The sequence below is a fragment of the Pteropus medius genome, unplaced genomic scaffold, assembly GCF_902729225.1.
Source record: "Pteropus medius unplaced genomic scaffold, Ma_sr-lr_union100, whole genome shotgun sequence".
NCBI lineage: Eukaryota > Metazoa > Chordata > Mammalia > Chiroptera > Pteropodidae > Pteropus > Pteropus medius.
This window is the reverse complement of record NW_024346062.1, coordinates 4,249,656-4,266,018: the sequence shown is the minus strand read 5'-3', so window position 1 is coordinate 4,266,018 and position 16,363 is coordinate 4,249,656. Positions and strand designations below refer to the sequence as shown.

The following is a 16,363-nucleotide window of genomic DNA, read 5'->3' as shown; positions in this document are numbered from 1 at the left end:
TTAAGGAATATAGTTTTAGAATAAAAATTAAGATCCACCTTTCATAAGAAATTTGACCACAATACTGAAGGGACAGTTTGTATGTCAGATTCCAAGTCCTTTTAACAATCTCTTCCTTTTTCTTTGTTAAACAGACTGTACGCAATGCTTAGTGCTATTTTTCTTAGCTGAGTTCAAGCAAAGCACTAGCATCAACTCGATCTCTGCTTGTTACATCTGTTCAAGCACCCCCTTTTGTAGTATGGATTTAGTTCAAGAAGATGAACTTCCTCTTTTTCTCATAATACAGAGCATAATAAACATCCACAATTTAATTAGCTACTCAAAAATACTTTTTGTGGAAGTTCATGTAAAGAAAACCTTTCATCATAGCCACCTACTTGCAACCTAACTTTTCCTTTCATTAAACCTCCCAAGAAGCTTACCCTGAGTGCCTAACACCCCTGAAGTACATTCATTGACTACCAGAGACAGAATTAGAGGGCAGACCTTAAAGGTCATGTAGCTCAGCCACCCTCACAAACACTCTCACTTCCAAGCTTCTTCTGGATTATGTCACCTCCCTTAGCTCCCAATGCAATGAGACATTTAAATCACAACAACCCATTCAAAATTATACAGCTGCCGATTTGAGTCGGCCTTGGTATTGGTGTTTGAGAGAGGGGCCTGGTTGTCTGGTTTACTCAAGAAAATTATTATAGATGATGCAGTTGGGTCATGTGACACATAGTTAAAAAAATAAACAATCCTTGTTGACACATGACCTACAACTAAGACAGAGGCTTTATAATTCATGTGATGAAATATTTGGCTCTGAGGAAATGTCACTGGCTTTGTTTTTCTTAGCATGAGAAGCTAATTCATATTTTCATATTAGGCTGCATCTCAACTGTGTCAACCTTGTGATATCAATAAATTGAACCCCTCAAAAGTTGCTTTCTGCTCAGCAAGAATAAACTACAAAAGCTTTTTGAAAAGAGAGACTTTAGGAGTCATTCTCTATCCCCTCTGTGTTCTTCCTGACTGCTGGCTTGCTGACCTGGGGCTTTTTACCTGGTGGTCTGATGAATGAGTCATGGCATTTAAAAAAAAAGAGATGATAATAAGGATATTTGGATGGTTAGATATAGAGGCAATTAAAAACGTGCTGGGTGGGCTCTCTTCCTGTAAGGCCTGGATGGTGATTTGGAAGATTGTAGTGGATTCTCTTTGTGATGCCTACAAATATTCCAGAAAATGGAGTAGAAAGGGAATGTGAAACTAGACTCATCAGAAAGACAGTCCACAGATTCTTAGTCTTCAAGTATTTTATACTCTGACAGATTTTTTAAAAGGTTACTTTTTTCCCCCCTTAGTTTCAGCTGTAAAATTGACTTAGAAGAACAATCTGGACACAAACAAGCCTAATCATAGTGGGAAGGGTGTCTGGTGGTGGGCAGTAATACAACTCAGTATCTCGTCTCTTAAACCAGCTCCTCCTGTGTTCTCACTCTTTGCTGATACTGTTAGCAGCCATCACCAGCCAGCCAGACCAGAGACTTTGGACTCACCTTCCTCATCCACACAGATGGTGAGTTATTTTTGCAATACTTTCATCTCTTCCTTTTGCCACTGTCAACACATAAGTTGAGATTTTCATCTTCTCCCAATGGGATCACATAAACTCTACATCGTCTTTATTCCGTCCTATACCCTAAGAATGATCTTTCTAAAATTCAAGTCTAAACACGTCCTTTCTTAAAAACCATCAATGGTTTACCTCATCAGTATTATATTGAGGCATAAAATGGTGGTTTACAAGCCAGTCAACCTATATTTGGGAGGTGTATAGCTTTAAAATGTAGGTTCTGGAGTGGGAGTGGGCATCTGGCTGGTCTCTTACCAGTTGTATGATTTTAGGGAATTACTTAACCTCTCTGAACTTCAGTCACTTCATTTGTGAAATAGGAATTGTAACAGTATCTACCTCATGGAATTTTGTGAGGATTAAATTAGATAATACAAAAAAATAAAAAAACTTAACATGGTACCTGACAGCTATTACTCAAGGCTTGCAAAGTTTCATTGTTGTTGGTGTTTTTGTTTTTACTTTTCCAACTTTAGTATTTGCCATTTTCTCCCAAACCTCCATATTTTCTGGCCATATTCAACTGTTTACTGTCCCTAGATAATATCTTGTGATTCTCTACCATTTTTCAGGCCCTGCCCAGGAGGATGAGGCAGACTTGATAGAGAAATGCTTAACGGAGCTGTGGGTCATTGAAAGGTGTTGGACTTATGGTTGAACTAACATGGTGGAATCCAGAAATCCTCCACAAATATGCTTAGAGATGAAACCATTGGTAGAGTCAAAGTGTAAGATGATTGGTGCCTTAATTAAGTCAAGTGGAAGAAAGCCAAGTTATAATAGTAGACAGGTCATACACAGCTGGTGAAAACTGACATTTCAAGAACTGAGCATGCAGCGGAAAATTCTGCTCTGCCCGAAGATCCTTAAAAGTGCCACACCAGGTTGGGCGACTCTCTCCTTTGCCTGGATTGCCCTTCTTTATTTACTGATTCCTTCTCGTCTTTCAGTGGCTACTTCAGTTGTCTCCTTCTCTATTAACCTTCCCTAACTCCTCTTCTGATTTCTCTCAGGCACAGTGTACTTCAAAAGGAGGGAAAATTTATAGGACCTTTGGTTGACGATCTAAAAAAACAACTGTGTAAGGCTACTACCACTTGAATGCGAGGATGGTGGAAAAAAGAAATCTGACTGGAATAAATTGATCACATATAAAGGACATGTTACAGATAAAGTAGAAACAAATTAGGCTGACCCATATGAAGGCAAGTCAGGGGGCTTGGAAAAAAAAATTGGTAATGGAGAGCTGGTGGTTCTGGCTGACCTGAATGCAAAGCTTTACTAGTTTTTTTTGGCAAATCCTTTCCCCCCAAATCTGGCTCTCTAGTTCTTCTGCTTACCAATTGTGTGAGCTTGAGGAATTTAGGCTCTTTGAGTCTTAAATTTCTCACATGATAAATGGAGTGGGGAAGGGGATGGGAATGCCTGCTCTGCCCACTCTACAGGTTTGTTTTGATTTTCCAAAATGAGAGAATATGTGACAGCATAGTTTTGGCCTCGTCATGGCATTTCTATGAGTGAGGGTAGAAAAGAAATGCTGATTTTGTGGTTGCTTGTCATTTATTAACTAAAGTAACACTTCGATTAAACTCGAACTCATCTTCATTGAGGTAGTTACTTTGTGTTTTCAAATGAAAAATTAAGAATTACCTAAAATATTGAGTGAATGCTTTCCTTATCAGAATTTTGAAGCTATTTTTACCATATTAGTCCAACTCAGAAATGCAATTAATTACAGGTCATTGTAGTTTGTATCTGGAGATTATAATTCATCCTACAAGTAGTTTGCAAGAATTTGTATCACACACAAAGTACCAGAATTACAGAACACTTTAAAGTAAAATAAGTAAATAAGTGGCTCAACTAAATGAATTTGTTTATGCTCTCATTTTTTGGTGCTTGATGGTGTAAAACTGTAGTTTAATTGAGAATGTGATATTAATATGCTTTAAGTGACTTTATAGAAATTTTACCTCTATTTTAACTATAATTATAAACTATAATTTAACTATCTTTATAATAAGTAAATAAGAGTACCTGGTAATTCAATGGACATAATTTGGTAATAATTTAATAATGTTTCTTTACATGTAACTGGATTTAAACACCTCTGGCAGTGCTTGCCTCATTTAGTGATTAGTGATTGAGAAATGTTTCCTGGCTATGTAAATAATATATGAATGATATTTGTTAAATCGTTGAAGGTATTTGAGGTATTAAATATCTTAAACACTTTCTTTGTAATCTTATTTATACCTTTAATTTTCATTAACCAGGTAAATAAAAGTAAATTTTTCCTTCTCCTTCTAGTGATTTCCTTCTCCTTCTAGTGATTAGTGAGGACTCCATTTAAAGTAATTTTTGGAAAGAGGTCTCAATACCTAGCTCTATATATGAATAAATAAAGTGTTCGCATATTTTGAAATAAAATATGATGCCATCAAAAATCACAAGAGCTGTCTGGAAATGTGAGGAATTTTAAAAAGTTATTTACTTGTTTTATAAAGTTTATTCAAATGGGCATCAACCTTTTTTTCATCTCTTTATGAAAGAGCATAGGCCACTATGCACTTTTCTGTTTATCTTTTCCAGCTAATATTAAATTGTAAGTACAGAACTAAATAAACTTATGTTGTCAGCTTTAGGTACCTGATGCTATAAACCTAGAGTTCTAATTGGAAATATGATATTAATATGCTCTTTTTAGAAGTTTGATTGCATTACTTATTTCATGAAGCAAGAAATAATGATAAAATTGCTAGTTATTTTAATCAAGAACCATTTGAATACTCATAAATTAAAGATATTTAAATATCAGGGCAAAAAAAGCCACATGAAATGAAATGGACCAGCTAACTATTTAAAAGAATTCCCATGTGTCAAGTGGCATAAATAACATAACATAGAGGTGAGGATTAATTTTCTCTCAGATAACTTGTTATCTTGTTTTAATATGATTAAAAATCCCCCCTGGGTCTGATGCTAATCTCTCCTCCAAAGACTTGGATCTTATCAAGCTTGGGAGCTACTTTGGAAGTAAGAGAGTGCTCTCCAGAAGAACCCTCAAGAGCCAGTATCAGTTTTTATAATCTGCTCTGGGCTAATGAGAGAGCCGGTTGAGTTTACACAGATTATCACTTGTGGCTGTCTCATCGACTTGACATTGTACAGGAAGAGAACTCAAAGTTCAAGGAGGTTCAGACAAAATAGACAGGTAGAAATTGAGAGACCATTTTAGTGGCTTGCCATAAGATGCTTTAGGTTTCAATTTGTTTGTTTATCTTATCATCTTATTCTGACGTCTCTAAAATTTCCCTTTTTAGCTCAAAGACTTACATTCTATAAAGAGCCTTTGCTTTTTAAAATTCAATATAATATTAATTCAATAAACACTTATTGAGTATCTGTTATGTGCCAGTTACTGTGCTGAGGGATTGGGGATATAGCAGTGAGTAAGGACAATGAGGTACTTACCGTTCTGAGGCTCACAGTGGTGGCAAGGTTGGCATTAACTAGACAGTATTCAAGAGTAATAAGGGCCCTAAAAGTGTCTTACTTTTTAAAATACTTTCTGTCACTGCAGCCTTCTGTTATGGTACTTATAAGCTATGTCCAAGTCCTCTTGTTGCTTTATGTTTGAATAAAATGGATATTCATCCATTAATTTATTCATTATTCTTTCAACGAATACCATTTGAGTGATTCTATTGCCTAACAAGTGAATGACAGAAAGATAAATTAGACCTGCCCTCAAGCATCTTATGGTCTAGTGTAGGGGATAATATATGTATATACATTATGATGATGCTACTCTATAACAGTTATAGAAGTTCAGCTAAAGAAGGGAATGTTTCCAGCTGACAGGGTCAGGAAAGGTTCCATAGATGAAGAGGCTATAAATGGGGCCTTATAATTAGTGAGGTTGTGAACATGTGGCACAAGGAAAAAAATATCCAAAATAAAGGACAGCAGAACAAAGGCATAAAATTGGGAACTCAGAGAGAGTCAACAAAGCAAGAGCAAGCATTCAATTTTGATGAGTGGGTTGGGGAGAGTGAAGAGGTACAAAGAGAACAATAGAAGTGTTAAAAGCATCTAATAGCTTGCTTGTTGCCAAGGACCACAGGATCCTCATATATTTGGAAGCTTTTTTATGAGACACACTTTATGAGACAACCGCCCACCCCATGCTGCTGGTCCTCTCAGTTCCGATTCTCTTACATTATCTAGTTATTCAGGAATGCATAACATTAAACATAATAGATACTGGGGCCAAAAATCAACAATAGTTGGAAACATGTAACTTGGAAAGACATGTCCTCATTTTGAAATCAAATCCCAGACAAAACCTCTGGAATTTCAGGTTTGGTTACGAATGTTGAACTTGTATGAAGTTCACTAAAGTTCACTTTTAGGAAGCCTGGAGAGAGTTAGGTGTAAATCAGAACCAGTCGAGGTGGCAGCCTGAATACATACATTCATAGGCACAGAAAGACATGCCCAGCCCTTTGGAGTTTCAGATGGAAACCATATGCAATGCCATGGTATTGCATGGCTTTAGCCGGAAGCCTGGCCGTTCAGCGCCTTCCACTGGGTCTCTCTCAGCAGTTTTATTTCCATTTGATCCTGAGTTTACTGCTGGGTATCTATCCTGCTCTCAGAAAATAAGAAGCTTGAAGAAATAGGTGAGCCTAAGCTATTGAACTCTCTTTACTGCCCAAACCTATGTGCTGTAAAATTTATGACGATGTGAACACCTCACATTTCCATGTAAATTAGAGCATGAAGGGAGATGCTTGAGTTGTTGGGGCTTCCATTAATGGATTTTTTTCAGTTGGCATCAACATCTATTCCTAGATGGAATTATGAAAAAAAGAAAAAAAATGAAGGGGAGAAAATGTTTTATCCTCAACAGAATCTGCTTCATTACAGGTTATTCATTATGTTGGCATTTTGATTCATCTGTAAAATGCATACATTTAATCACAACTTTGAATTGCTTCGCGAGTGGTATTTAACTTGCAAAAGAATAAAACCTGTGACTACCAAAGCTTTTAGTGCACTTCCCTCGTTAAACAATCTTTTTTACAAAGTTCGACATTGCCTTTAATGGGACTTTTTTATAAAAGCCAAAGATGCAAACTTTAGAAACAAATAGATGCTAAATAGTTTTCTATTTGAATGTTCTTGAATAACTGAGGTGATGCTTTTGTGCTTTGTTTAAGGACATTAGACAGAACATGATGTGTATTATGGCTTAATATGTATTTATTACATCAACTGGAAACATATCTGAGCTTTGTGTCTTCACTTCCCTTCATAGAACCATAAAAAGTAACTTAGGTCCTAAAATGGTGCTAAAATTTTTTTAAAAAACACTTTCCATGTCACATGAATAAAATGTACAAATGAGGGCAATATGTTTTGATGTTGTAAAATAAATTTGAAAGGCAGGCATCAAAACGAATCTATTTTTAAAGGTCTGCATCTCATACTGAGTGATAATGTGCATTTTATTGCTCATTTGCGAGGCTCAATACAAAGAAGTACAAAAATCTCCCTACTACCAGGCTGAAACAATCCAGAATATTTCAGACATTTTGATTCCAATAAAAAAAAGGGAAAAAGTTTCATTGTATGTGTTGTAATATACATTATTTTAATATCTAAAATGTCTCTGAACGTAAAAACCAAGTTTATAATTTTTGTTTTTGTTTTTGTTTTGTCTTCAAGTTACTTGCCTTTTTTGGTTAAATAATTAGGTTAAAAGAAAAAGAGAGAGAGAGGGTGGGGGGAGGGAGGGAGAGAGAGAGAGAGAGAGAGAGAGAGAGAGAGAGAGAGAGAAAGAGAGAGAGAGAGAGAAATCTCACCTTTTTTTGAAAGAAAGGTGAAATCATTGATTTCTCTTGCAATGTTCCACAGGAAAGTGCCACCACTGAGTGATATATGCACCATGGGGCTAGCAGCTGGAGAGCAAAAACCACTTTTTACCCATGATTGACAAATAATACATAATGAGAAGAGAGAGGCAATTCGAGTTTTAAATTTCACACTCTCTTTGGCTTTTCAGGGCAGTTGAGCACTGTTGTTCTCACTTGGTAACCTTTGAGGTGCTGCCAGGAAAGGGTACCCAAGTGACAGTTTTTCCATTCCTTCTACAACCCCCCAAAGTTCTAGTAAATATGTGTGGCCTGCTCTTTCAAAGAGGATCCAGCTGTTAACAATTCTACCATTTTTCCTTGGAATGAAAATCAAAATGTATTGCATAGGTATAATGACCACAGTAGAGTAAGGCTGAGGGCTTAAAATCCCTAAAAGTGGCATCTGTTAGTGGTGAGTCCAGTGCTAGCTGATGAGTAAGCAGTTGGAGAGAGAGGAATAGAAAGAGAGTCTAGTAAGAAGAAAAATCAGATCAGAACTCTGTCACAAGTGAGTTTTATGAGGTAGTGTTGTAGATATTCAGAATTTTAACATTTCACAAAATTTTGTCATATTTAATATAAATAGTTTAGGAAATATGTAACAGAAAAATCATCAGTGAAGTAAAAAACTAGACATAGCTGACATTAACATTTTTTGTCTCTTTTAGATTTCTTTCTACATTTCTGCACAGTAGTCTCCCTGACTACTGTGGTTTTGCTTTCTGCAGTTTCAATTACCCACAGTCAAACGTGGTCTGAAAATATTAAGTGGAAAATTCCAGAAAATAGACAATACATGAGTTTTCAATTGCCCACCATTCTGAGTAGCATGATGAAATCTCAAGCCTTCTTGCCCTGTCCTGCCCAAGACCAGGATGTGGATCATCTCTGTGTCTAGTGTATCCCTGCTATGCATACTCTCCCCACCATTAGCCACTCAGAAACCATCTCAGTTATCGTGTTTATTGTGACAACCTCTTAACTTGTCTATGTGCTTGGTCTCTTTTATCTCCAAAACAATGATAGTCTGAGCCTTAATAAATATAAAAGTTAGACCATTCACTCTACTGCACTGAGGTCTCTAATGACTTCCCATCTTACCTAGAGTAAAATCCAGAATTTATAGAATAGCCGAAAGGTCTCTTACCCAAGGTCTCTAAATGGGGATGCTGTTGGCATTTTGGGCAAAACAGTTCTTCACTGTACAAAATGTCCTGCAGATTTACATGGTCTTTGACATCTCAACTTCCTCTAAGTGACGGTAAGGTCCCAGAGTCATTGTGACAACCCAAAATACTTTTCCCCAGATTTCCAAATGCACCCTTTTCCTTTCCATGTTGAAAACCATTTTGATGTCCCTATCCACACTTCTGTCCCAACTTTTCTCTACCTATTTCCCTTCAGCTTACTCTGTCATAGGCTTGCTGATTATTGGGTAGACTAAGGATTTGCTAACGGGGTGCTTTGCCCTTGCTGTCATCTTTACCTAGTATCTTTCTCCAAGTCACTTTAGTTCTTATAAGTCTTTATACAGAGGTCATCTTCTCAGTGAGGCAGACTTCTCACTCAACATTTCATGTAAACATCCACTAGAATGTAAACTCCATAAGGGCAGAGACTTGCTATATTTTGTTCACATCTTTATCAATATCTAGAGCATTCCTGGCACATAGTAGACACTCTATAAATAAGGATAATTAGAGATTTTTAAAAATAGAATTATTTTTTATATATAGTATATTAGGAGAATTTATTAAGTTAATGGTTCTTAACTTTTTTATGCCAGGAAACTTTCTGAAAATCCAGTCCAAGTTATGGATCCTCTCCCAAGGAAAGTGCATATTTGTGAATGTAAGTATGTAAAGATATGTATTGTATGTAGATATAAGAACAGAGAGATAAAGATATAGGTATGAGTATTGATATAGAAAAAATATAGAGATAGAAGTACTAAGACCCCCAGTGGATGCCTGACACCACGGATAGTACCAAACTCTACACATACAATGATATTTCCAATACATACATACCTTTTCACTTAAAAGAAGCACTTTACAGTTTTCCTTTGGCATATCTTTTCTCCTGTGCATGTGAGGAATCCATCAATTTTTGTATTCTTGAAGACAAGGTGAGAAAATTAACAATAGGGTTGGGTGAATCAGTGATAGGTAAATGGCTCTTCTCAAGAAATATGGAGGGACCAGCTTTAATATGAAAACCAGGAGGGAGGATATGAAGCAAAATCCTTTTTTCTGCTGCTTGTTTTCTAGTCACCTGGAGGGAAGAATTAACTACATACACATCAAATTTGCAGAGATAAAAATCAAAAATCAAATCTAAAAAGACCTTGACAGGTTGAATCAATGAACCAATGTAAGCACAATGAGATTTAATAGGGATAAATATGAAGTCCAAAAATTCATGTGGAAGCACATGATGAGGAAGATGAGCAGTGCTAGAACTTGGAGGTCTGAGTTGATTGTAATCGTAATATGAGTCAACAGAGATTTGTAGCTGTCAAAACAACTAATTAAACTTTGAGGCTGCATAAATAAAGCTATAGTAATGAAGTAATTCAGTATAACTCTGTTGTATTTTGTTGGACCAGACAATACCTGTAACGTTACGTCCCATTTGGGGTGTAACATAACAGAGAAGACAACCAGGGGATGTTGAGGGTACCATTAACCAGAAACTATAGGTGTGGAAGACTCTGAGGTCACATGATTATAGTATTTAAATATTAAAAAGGCTGTCACATGTGATTTTTTTGTTACTCCAGAGAGAAAATGAAGACTAACGGGAGAAGTTACAGTAATTCATTTTTTCTCTATACATGAGTAAGAATGCTTCTGCAATACAAATCGTGAAACTTGAAACAGGCTTGGCCTCATTAGAGAGCTAGAGAGTTTAGAAATCAGCTTGGTAGAAATGTCATAGGAATAATTAAAATATTGGATTGCCCTTCTTTAGATCTCTTCCAATTATGTAATTCTGTCACCTGCATTTTTTTCTGCTCCCCCTGCTTGTGAGACCTAGTAGGTAGCTTCACAGGCAATGTCTCAGTGTGACATCTTGTGGTTCAAATGGCAGTTTTCTTTCTGTGTCTAGAAGTTCCCTGTTTTCTATTAACATGCCTGAATGTAACAAATGACTTAACTTCTGCTTGAGTTTTCCCTACATGAAGAGGGTGGGTTACTCTTTCAAAGATGATCAACCAAATTGCTTTCACCAGGCCATTGTTAAAATAGATGTAGAATACTGGGTAGAGGTAACAAGTTTTAGGGACTTTTTGCTGAAGAAAAAAGGATCTACATTTCTACTAGGAATTACAAATGTAAATATACAGCACCCAACAGGTATTACAAGTCTGCATAACCAGGCAGGTGTAAGAAAACCATAAGTGGTGAGCTGTGGCACACAATTTTATTGAAAACGAGCAGGTATTACCAACTCTAGCCTATTTTTTCCCATGGTTGGACAGTCTCAGAGTTGAGAGATTTTCTCATTTTCAAGAAAAGCTAGAAATTCATATTTTTACATGAGCTCTTTGGAAATGCTGGCGAAAAATTCAAATTAAAAAACAAAACCCCCAAAGAAACGAACCCTGTGCTGTCTAACAAAATACATCTGTCTTTCAGAGAGTGTTACAAACTATCGTTTTGTGATCTCTGTTGTAAAATGAGTTTCTGGATTCTTTCCCAAGTTCACTTCACCTTACAATGCATCCCTCGTGTCCCAGAAATCAATTCTTAAACTAAATTCAACAAATATTTTTGAGCCCTTAATAAACAAAAAGTAGTTTGCTAGATATCTGAAAAATATGGACATGGAAAACATAATCTTTGTTTTCAAAGTTTACAGTTTTGTACCCAAGTGAAGACAAACACCAATGTGACTATAATTTAAGACTAATATGCAGTTTTTATGAGTGGTACAAATAAAATACTGGGAAGGGAAAAATTGAAACACTGGGCAAATCAGGGCAAGTTGCATTTCTGATTAACTGTGGAAGGTTTTCATAAGTGATAAATGAAGTGGGGAGACTTTCTAAGGGGTTAGGAAGAACATGAGAAAAGGTACAGTGATAGTAAAGTGAGAGATATTTGAGGAACCAGTGTGTATATAATTCACCTGGAACAAAGGATGGGTGTTGAGGATTTACATAAGAAAACTTCTGAGGAAGGTTGAAATCAATGGTAGGCCGAGGAGTTTTGATTTAACTCAATAAGCTACTTGCGAGAGACAGCATGATCTCATAGGAAGTGCCAAGTATTTCAGACTCGTCTCAGCAGTACTAGCAGCCAGCTGTATAACCCTAACAAATCTTTTAAATTCATTATGTGCCATTGCACTACTTGTCATATGAAGCATAACCTACTTCAAAATGTGGCGTGTAACATAAATTATATTGGTAAATCAATTTTCGTGAACCTTGTAAATTAGTTGTTGTTAGTGATGGGCAAAGCACTGAAGGTTTTGGACTAGGGAGAGGATGTGATGGGAACTGTACTTTTGGGAAGATTCATCTGGCAATTATGCTTTGAATATACAACAAGACAGGAAAAAGGTCACCAGAAAGTTAATTCACTTGCAATGTACATGTTTTTGAATACATAATAATACATGTATAGCCTTCTAAATTGAAAATGTGCAGGAGTTGGTGAGGACAAGTAAGCTCCTTCTCTTTGAATGTCCCCCCAGCTACTCAGCTATCTGTCCCAGAGGTAACCACAATAATTAGTTTTAATGTTTTCTCTCAGTTATTATCTACATATTTATAAACACATATGTATACTCTATTTCGGTTTTGGAATTATTTCCATTTCAGTTTAGGAAAAGAACTTCAGCTCTGACATGGTGTGAGCCTGCATTCCATTTCGAACTGACAAAGCAACCAAAGCAACTGCAGACTGCAAAATGTATGGAATGCAGAAGAGCAGCCCTGGGAGGTCACCTGGGAGCCTGTGGGATTTCCAGGTCACCAGAATGTCTCTTGCTTTCTCCCCTTAGGTAGTCTGACCCAGGATTTGAAAAGTATTAACCTTTGAGCTATTAAGAACACTTCTATGCTTTTGAGTTTAATTTAAATGTCTGAAAGATGTTGGGTGGTCCCCGGTGAGTCATTTCAGTCAGGTCTTTTGGAGTTTGAAGATGGGCTGAGGATGAGAAAGAGAGGAGATGAAAGAGTTTGAATGGTTGTTTTATATTGAGAAATTGTTTTTGGAAAACTCTTCCTTGCCTTTATTAATCTCTATAACCAACTCCACTGAATTTGTTGTATCTTTTTTTATCCTTTGTCCAAACTTTAGATCTGTCTGGGAAGTTTCTTCTAATGGTGCTAATAAACCATGGAAACTCTAATAACAAGACCTTCATTCATGCCGATTCTCCTTTCTAAAATAACCTTCTTTGTCTTTCTTGATTAAGAAGGACTAATAGGTCTGCAAAGGGCTCATCAAGTTTGTCTTCTTCCATGGAGGCAGAATACCTTCGTAGCTAAGCAACTACACTGTAGGATTTTACAATATGGGTTCAATTCCTAATCCTACTTTTTACTAACTTTTCAACTTTGGACAAGTTAATCTTTAAGCTTCAATTACTTTGTCTGTAAAATCTTGATGATAATAATTAAAATTCATAGAGTTGTTATGAGATTAAATGGTATATTATTAAACATGTCTGGTAAATGATGTGTATTCAATAGATGTTAGTACGATGGTAAGGCTTTGTAACTTCTCTAAAGTACACTTCTCTAAAGATTTTCCGTGTGTGGTCTTTTCTATATCTATATGCCCTGGTTCACAATTTAGTAGTTTATTGTTTCTTATATTTTTGGATTGAGAAATTTAAAATTCTCAAAGAGATTTTAAATTATTTGAGGGCAGAAATATGCATTAAAATTTTTTCTGGGTCTATAGTACCTGTTCTATAAATACTTAAATAATCAATTAATATAAACAATTAACTATTTTTCAAACTTGTTAGTTATGGAGAAAAGCCCAATTGCTTCTTTGGGGTAAAGCGTTGGAATTTCTTTAAGAATAATTATAAGACTGTGAATAAAAAAAAAATCTAAATATAAAGAAAGAAAGAAAGAAAGAAAGAAAGAAAGAAAGAAGAAAGAAGAAGAAAAAGAAAGAAAGAAAGAAAGAAAGAAAGAAAAGAAAGAAAGAAATGTTGCCTACTTTCATGTAGTCATTAATGTCCAAAATGCTTTTTCCAGAAAGTTTGAGTTTTTTTCTTGGCTTCATTAGAGCTCTGAAAATTCTCATTTTTTTCATTTTCTAAACTTGTGTTAAACATTATTAGCCACATATAAATCTTGTATGTAAAATCTAAAAACATTATTAGCCATATATAAATCTTCTTGTATGTAAAACATTATTAGCCATATATAAATCTTCTTATATGTAAAATCTATTTTTTGTTGTTGAGTTCTGGAGAGATCATGGCTAAAATTAACCTGTGGGTCATAGTAGTATCTGGCAATATAGGGATCTTAATACTGTCCTATTTCTGCATGCTTATTTAAAATTGAGTGCTTTCTGTGAGAAAATGCATTTTTCTTCTTTAATGGTAGTTTGCATGAAATCTTCTAGTTTACATTTTAAAGAGGGAATATGTACCATTTATGTGCCTGAAATATATTTGCAGAGGCTTATTTTCCTGTACTTGGACTTATCCCAGCCATTAAACTTAAAGTTTAATCTTGTCCATGCCTTGTGACATGGTTGCTTGCCAGCAGTATAAAAATTTCATAGTTCAAGCCAATTTATTTAAAACTTAAAACATTTGTACTTTTCTTCCGAGGACATATCGGGAGTATTTGTGTTTCAGGATCTAAATTAATCAGTTAATACCGCTTAGACAAATGAATGGGTAGATATTGGAAGAGATAGAGGACACTGATAGTTGCCCACACAAAAGTACTTGTTCTTTACTTTTTCCTTCTCAAAGAACTCCCATTTTATGTTATTCATCACTGCTTTTTTTTTTTTTAATGCAGCCAAATACCACAGGGGAAACTGATGTTGGGTGGGCCATTATTCCACTGCTTTACTGCCTCAAACATTGGTACACAAATGATCCTGAAACCCAGTTTTAACCAAAGGCATTTGAGGAGGTGTTTGCTGAGGAATTCAGAAGTTTTCTCTCTTTTATGAGAGAGTTCTGAAAATTAATTTTTTTCTTCTCTTGCTAAGTGATCCTGAGGATCACTTTATACAGGGGCAGAGCTGAGGAAACTGTAGGGGAGCCCAACCAGAATCATTGGATAATGCTTCCTCTGAAGTTCACCTCACCTCTGACTTCTCAGTGATGCTAGCCAATAACTTCCTTAATGTTTAATTCATTTTGAGTTTCCTGTTACTTGTGAGTGAGAGCTTGCTGAATAATAGATACAAAAATGTTCTGAATTTATCAACATGAGTATGTTAATGACGTTATCACCACTTAATATTTGTATAAAGATTCTGGGTTGTCTTCGAATGCATCTATTGGAATTATAATTGAATTTCTCACCTTTACATTTTTTACTGCTGTATTTCAATCCTAGATTTTGGGGATTATAGTAAAATTAAGAGGAGACAAGGAAAAAATAGGGTATTCATTGTTAACTATGATTATTTCATCAAACATGATCCTGATTTAGTCATTGAGATGCACTCGAGGAAATGAATTCAACCCATAAATGAAAAGGAATCATTTAGCCTTTAGGAATCAATATCAAACTGATACTGATTTTAGAGACATAAACTCATGTTGATTAAAGTTTGAAAGCTAACATTGATTCCCATTCCTTTTGAATAATGGCAAATATTTTCACAAAACAATGCCTTTCTACCCCATTTATAATTATGGTGCTATTCTATTTGTCGATCAAGAAAATTTATAATGGAATTCAGTAAAACCATTTAGTAAATTTTGATTTATTTATTAAGAGATTAAAAACCTAGAGATACAAAAAAATGGAGTCACATAGCTATGTAAAATATATTATTTACGAAGTTCAAAGAAATGCTTTATGCACATCTGGGTTCAAGGATTTTACATCCTCATTTTACAGATGAGAAAACTGAGCCTTGGAGAAACGAACTTGTGAAGCTCATTGAGCTAGTAATTGGAAGAATGGGGATGTAAAGCCAGGTCTGGAAGCCCTTAGAGCCCATGCCCTTACCTATGTCATTTGCTTCAGAGTACTAAATTAGGTCAAATGGGGTAGAGACAGGCATTTAGAGCTCTTGAATTTTAGACTGGTCCACACTTGTCTCATTTGGCTATTCAAAGTGAATGTGGCCTTGAATGAGAGAATCTGATAGAGAGAATCCCCTGCAAATCAGCAGTAGAACAGAGATGCCTGGATTCTTAATCCAACTCTGCCATTCACTGACCATAGAACCTTGCATTCCTTATTTACCTTCTCTGAGCCCCTATTTCTATTTCTTTAGCACGAGAATACACTGTCATAGGTTTTGAGGGGTAAGTCTATTTGTATATACTATAAAGTATTTAAAAAGTATGCATTATCATGATTATGTGATTTTCTCATTCCTTCTTCTGCTTTTCCACATCTGGAAATACTAAATTATAATAATCAGAGACATCTATTATTGTTGTGGTTATTAATCTTACATAAAGAGACAGGATTGGTTATCCATTAACTATGGAAGGATTAAGAAAAAGGAAAAATGTTTCAAGGTTCATGCTCATTTTGAGAAACTTGATAATCTAGTACTTGGAACTGACCACAGCAGAATAGCCAAAGGGCTATGCCACCAAAAACCCTATTTTTTTTAAAAAAGAGAAACATTCT

At 35.6% G+C, this 16,363-nt stretch overlaps 1 protein-coding gene across 2 annotated transcripts in view; it reads left to right on the top strand.

The window, feature by feature from the left end:
• The window catches only part of TMEM167A (transmembrane protein 167A), a 63,303-nt gene that overhangs the window by 40,921 nt on the left and 6,019 nt on the right, over positions 1 to 16,363 (top strand). The window contains exons 4-5 of one of the 2 annotated variants that reach the window (XM_039875006.1): positions 1,473 to 1,570; positions 9,335 to 9,361. In XM_039875006.1, the coding sequence (XP_039730940.1) occupies positions 1,473 to 1,570; positions 9,335 to 9,346 (110 nt within the window). In that variant the 3' untranslated portion in view covers positions 9,347 to 9,361. Of the gene's footprint in view, positions 1 to 1,472; positions 1,571 to 9,334; positions 9,362 to 16,363 lie in introns of those variants that run through there. The other variant, XR_005655454.1, reaches the window with a different exon arrangement.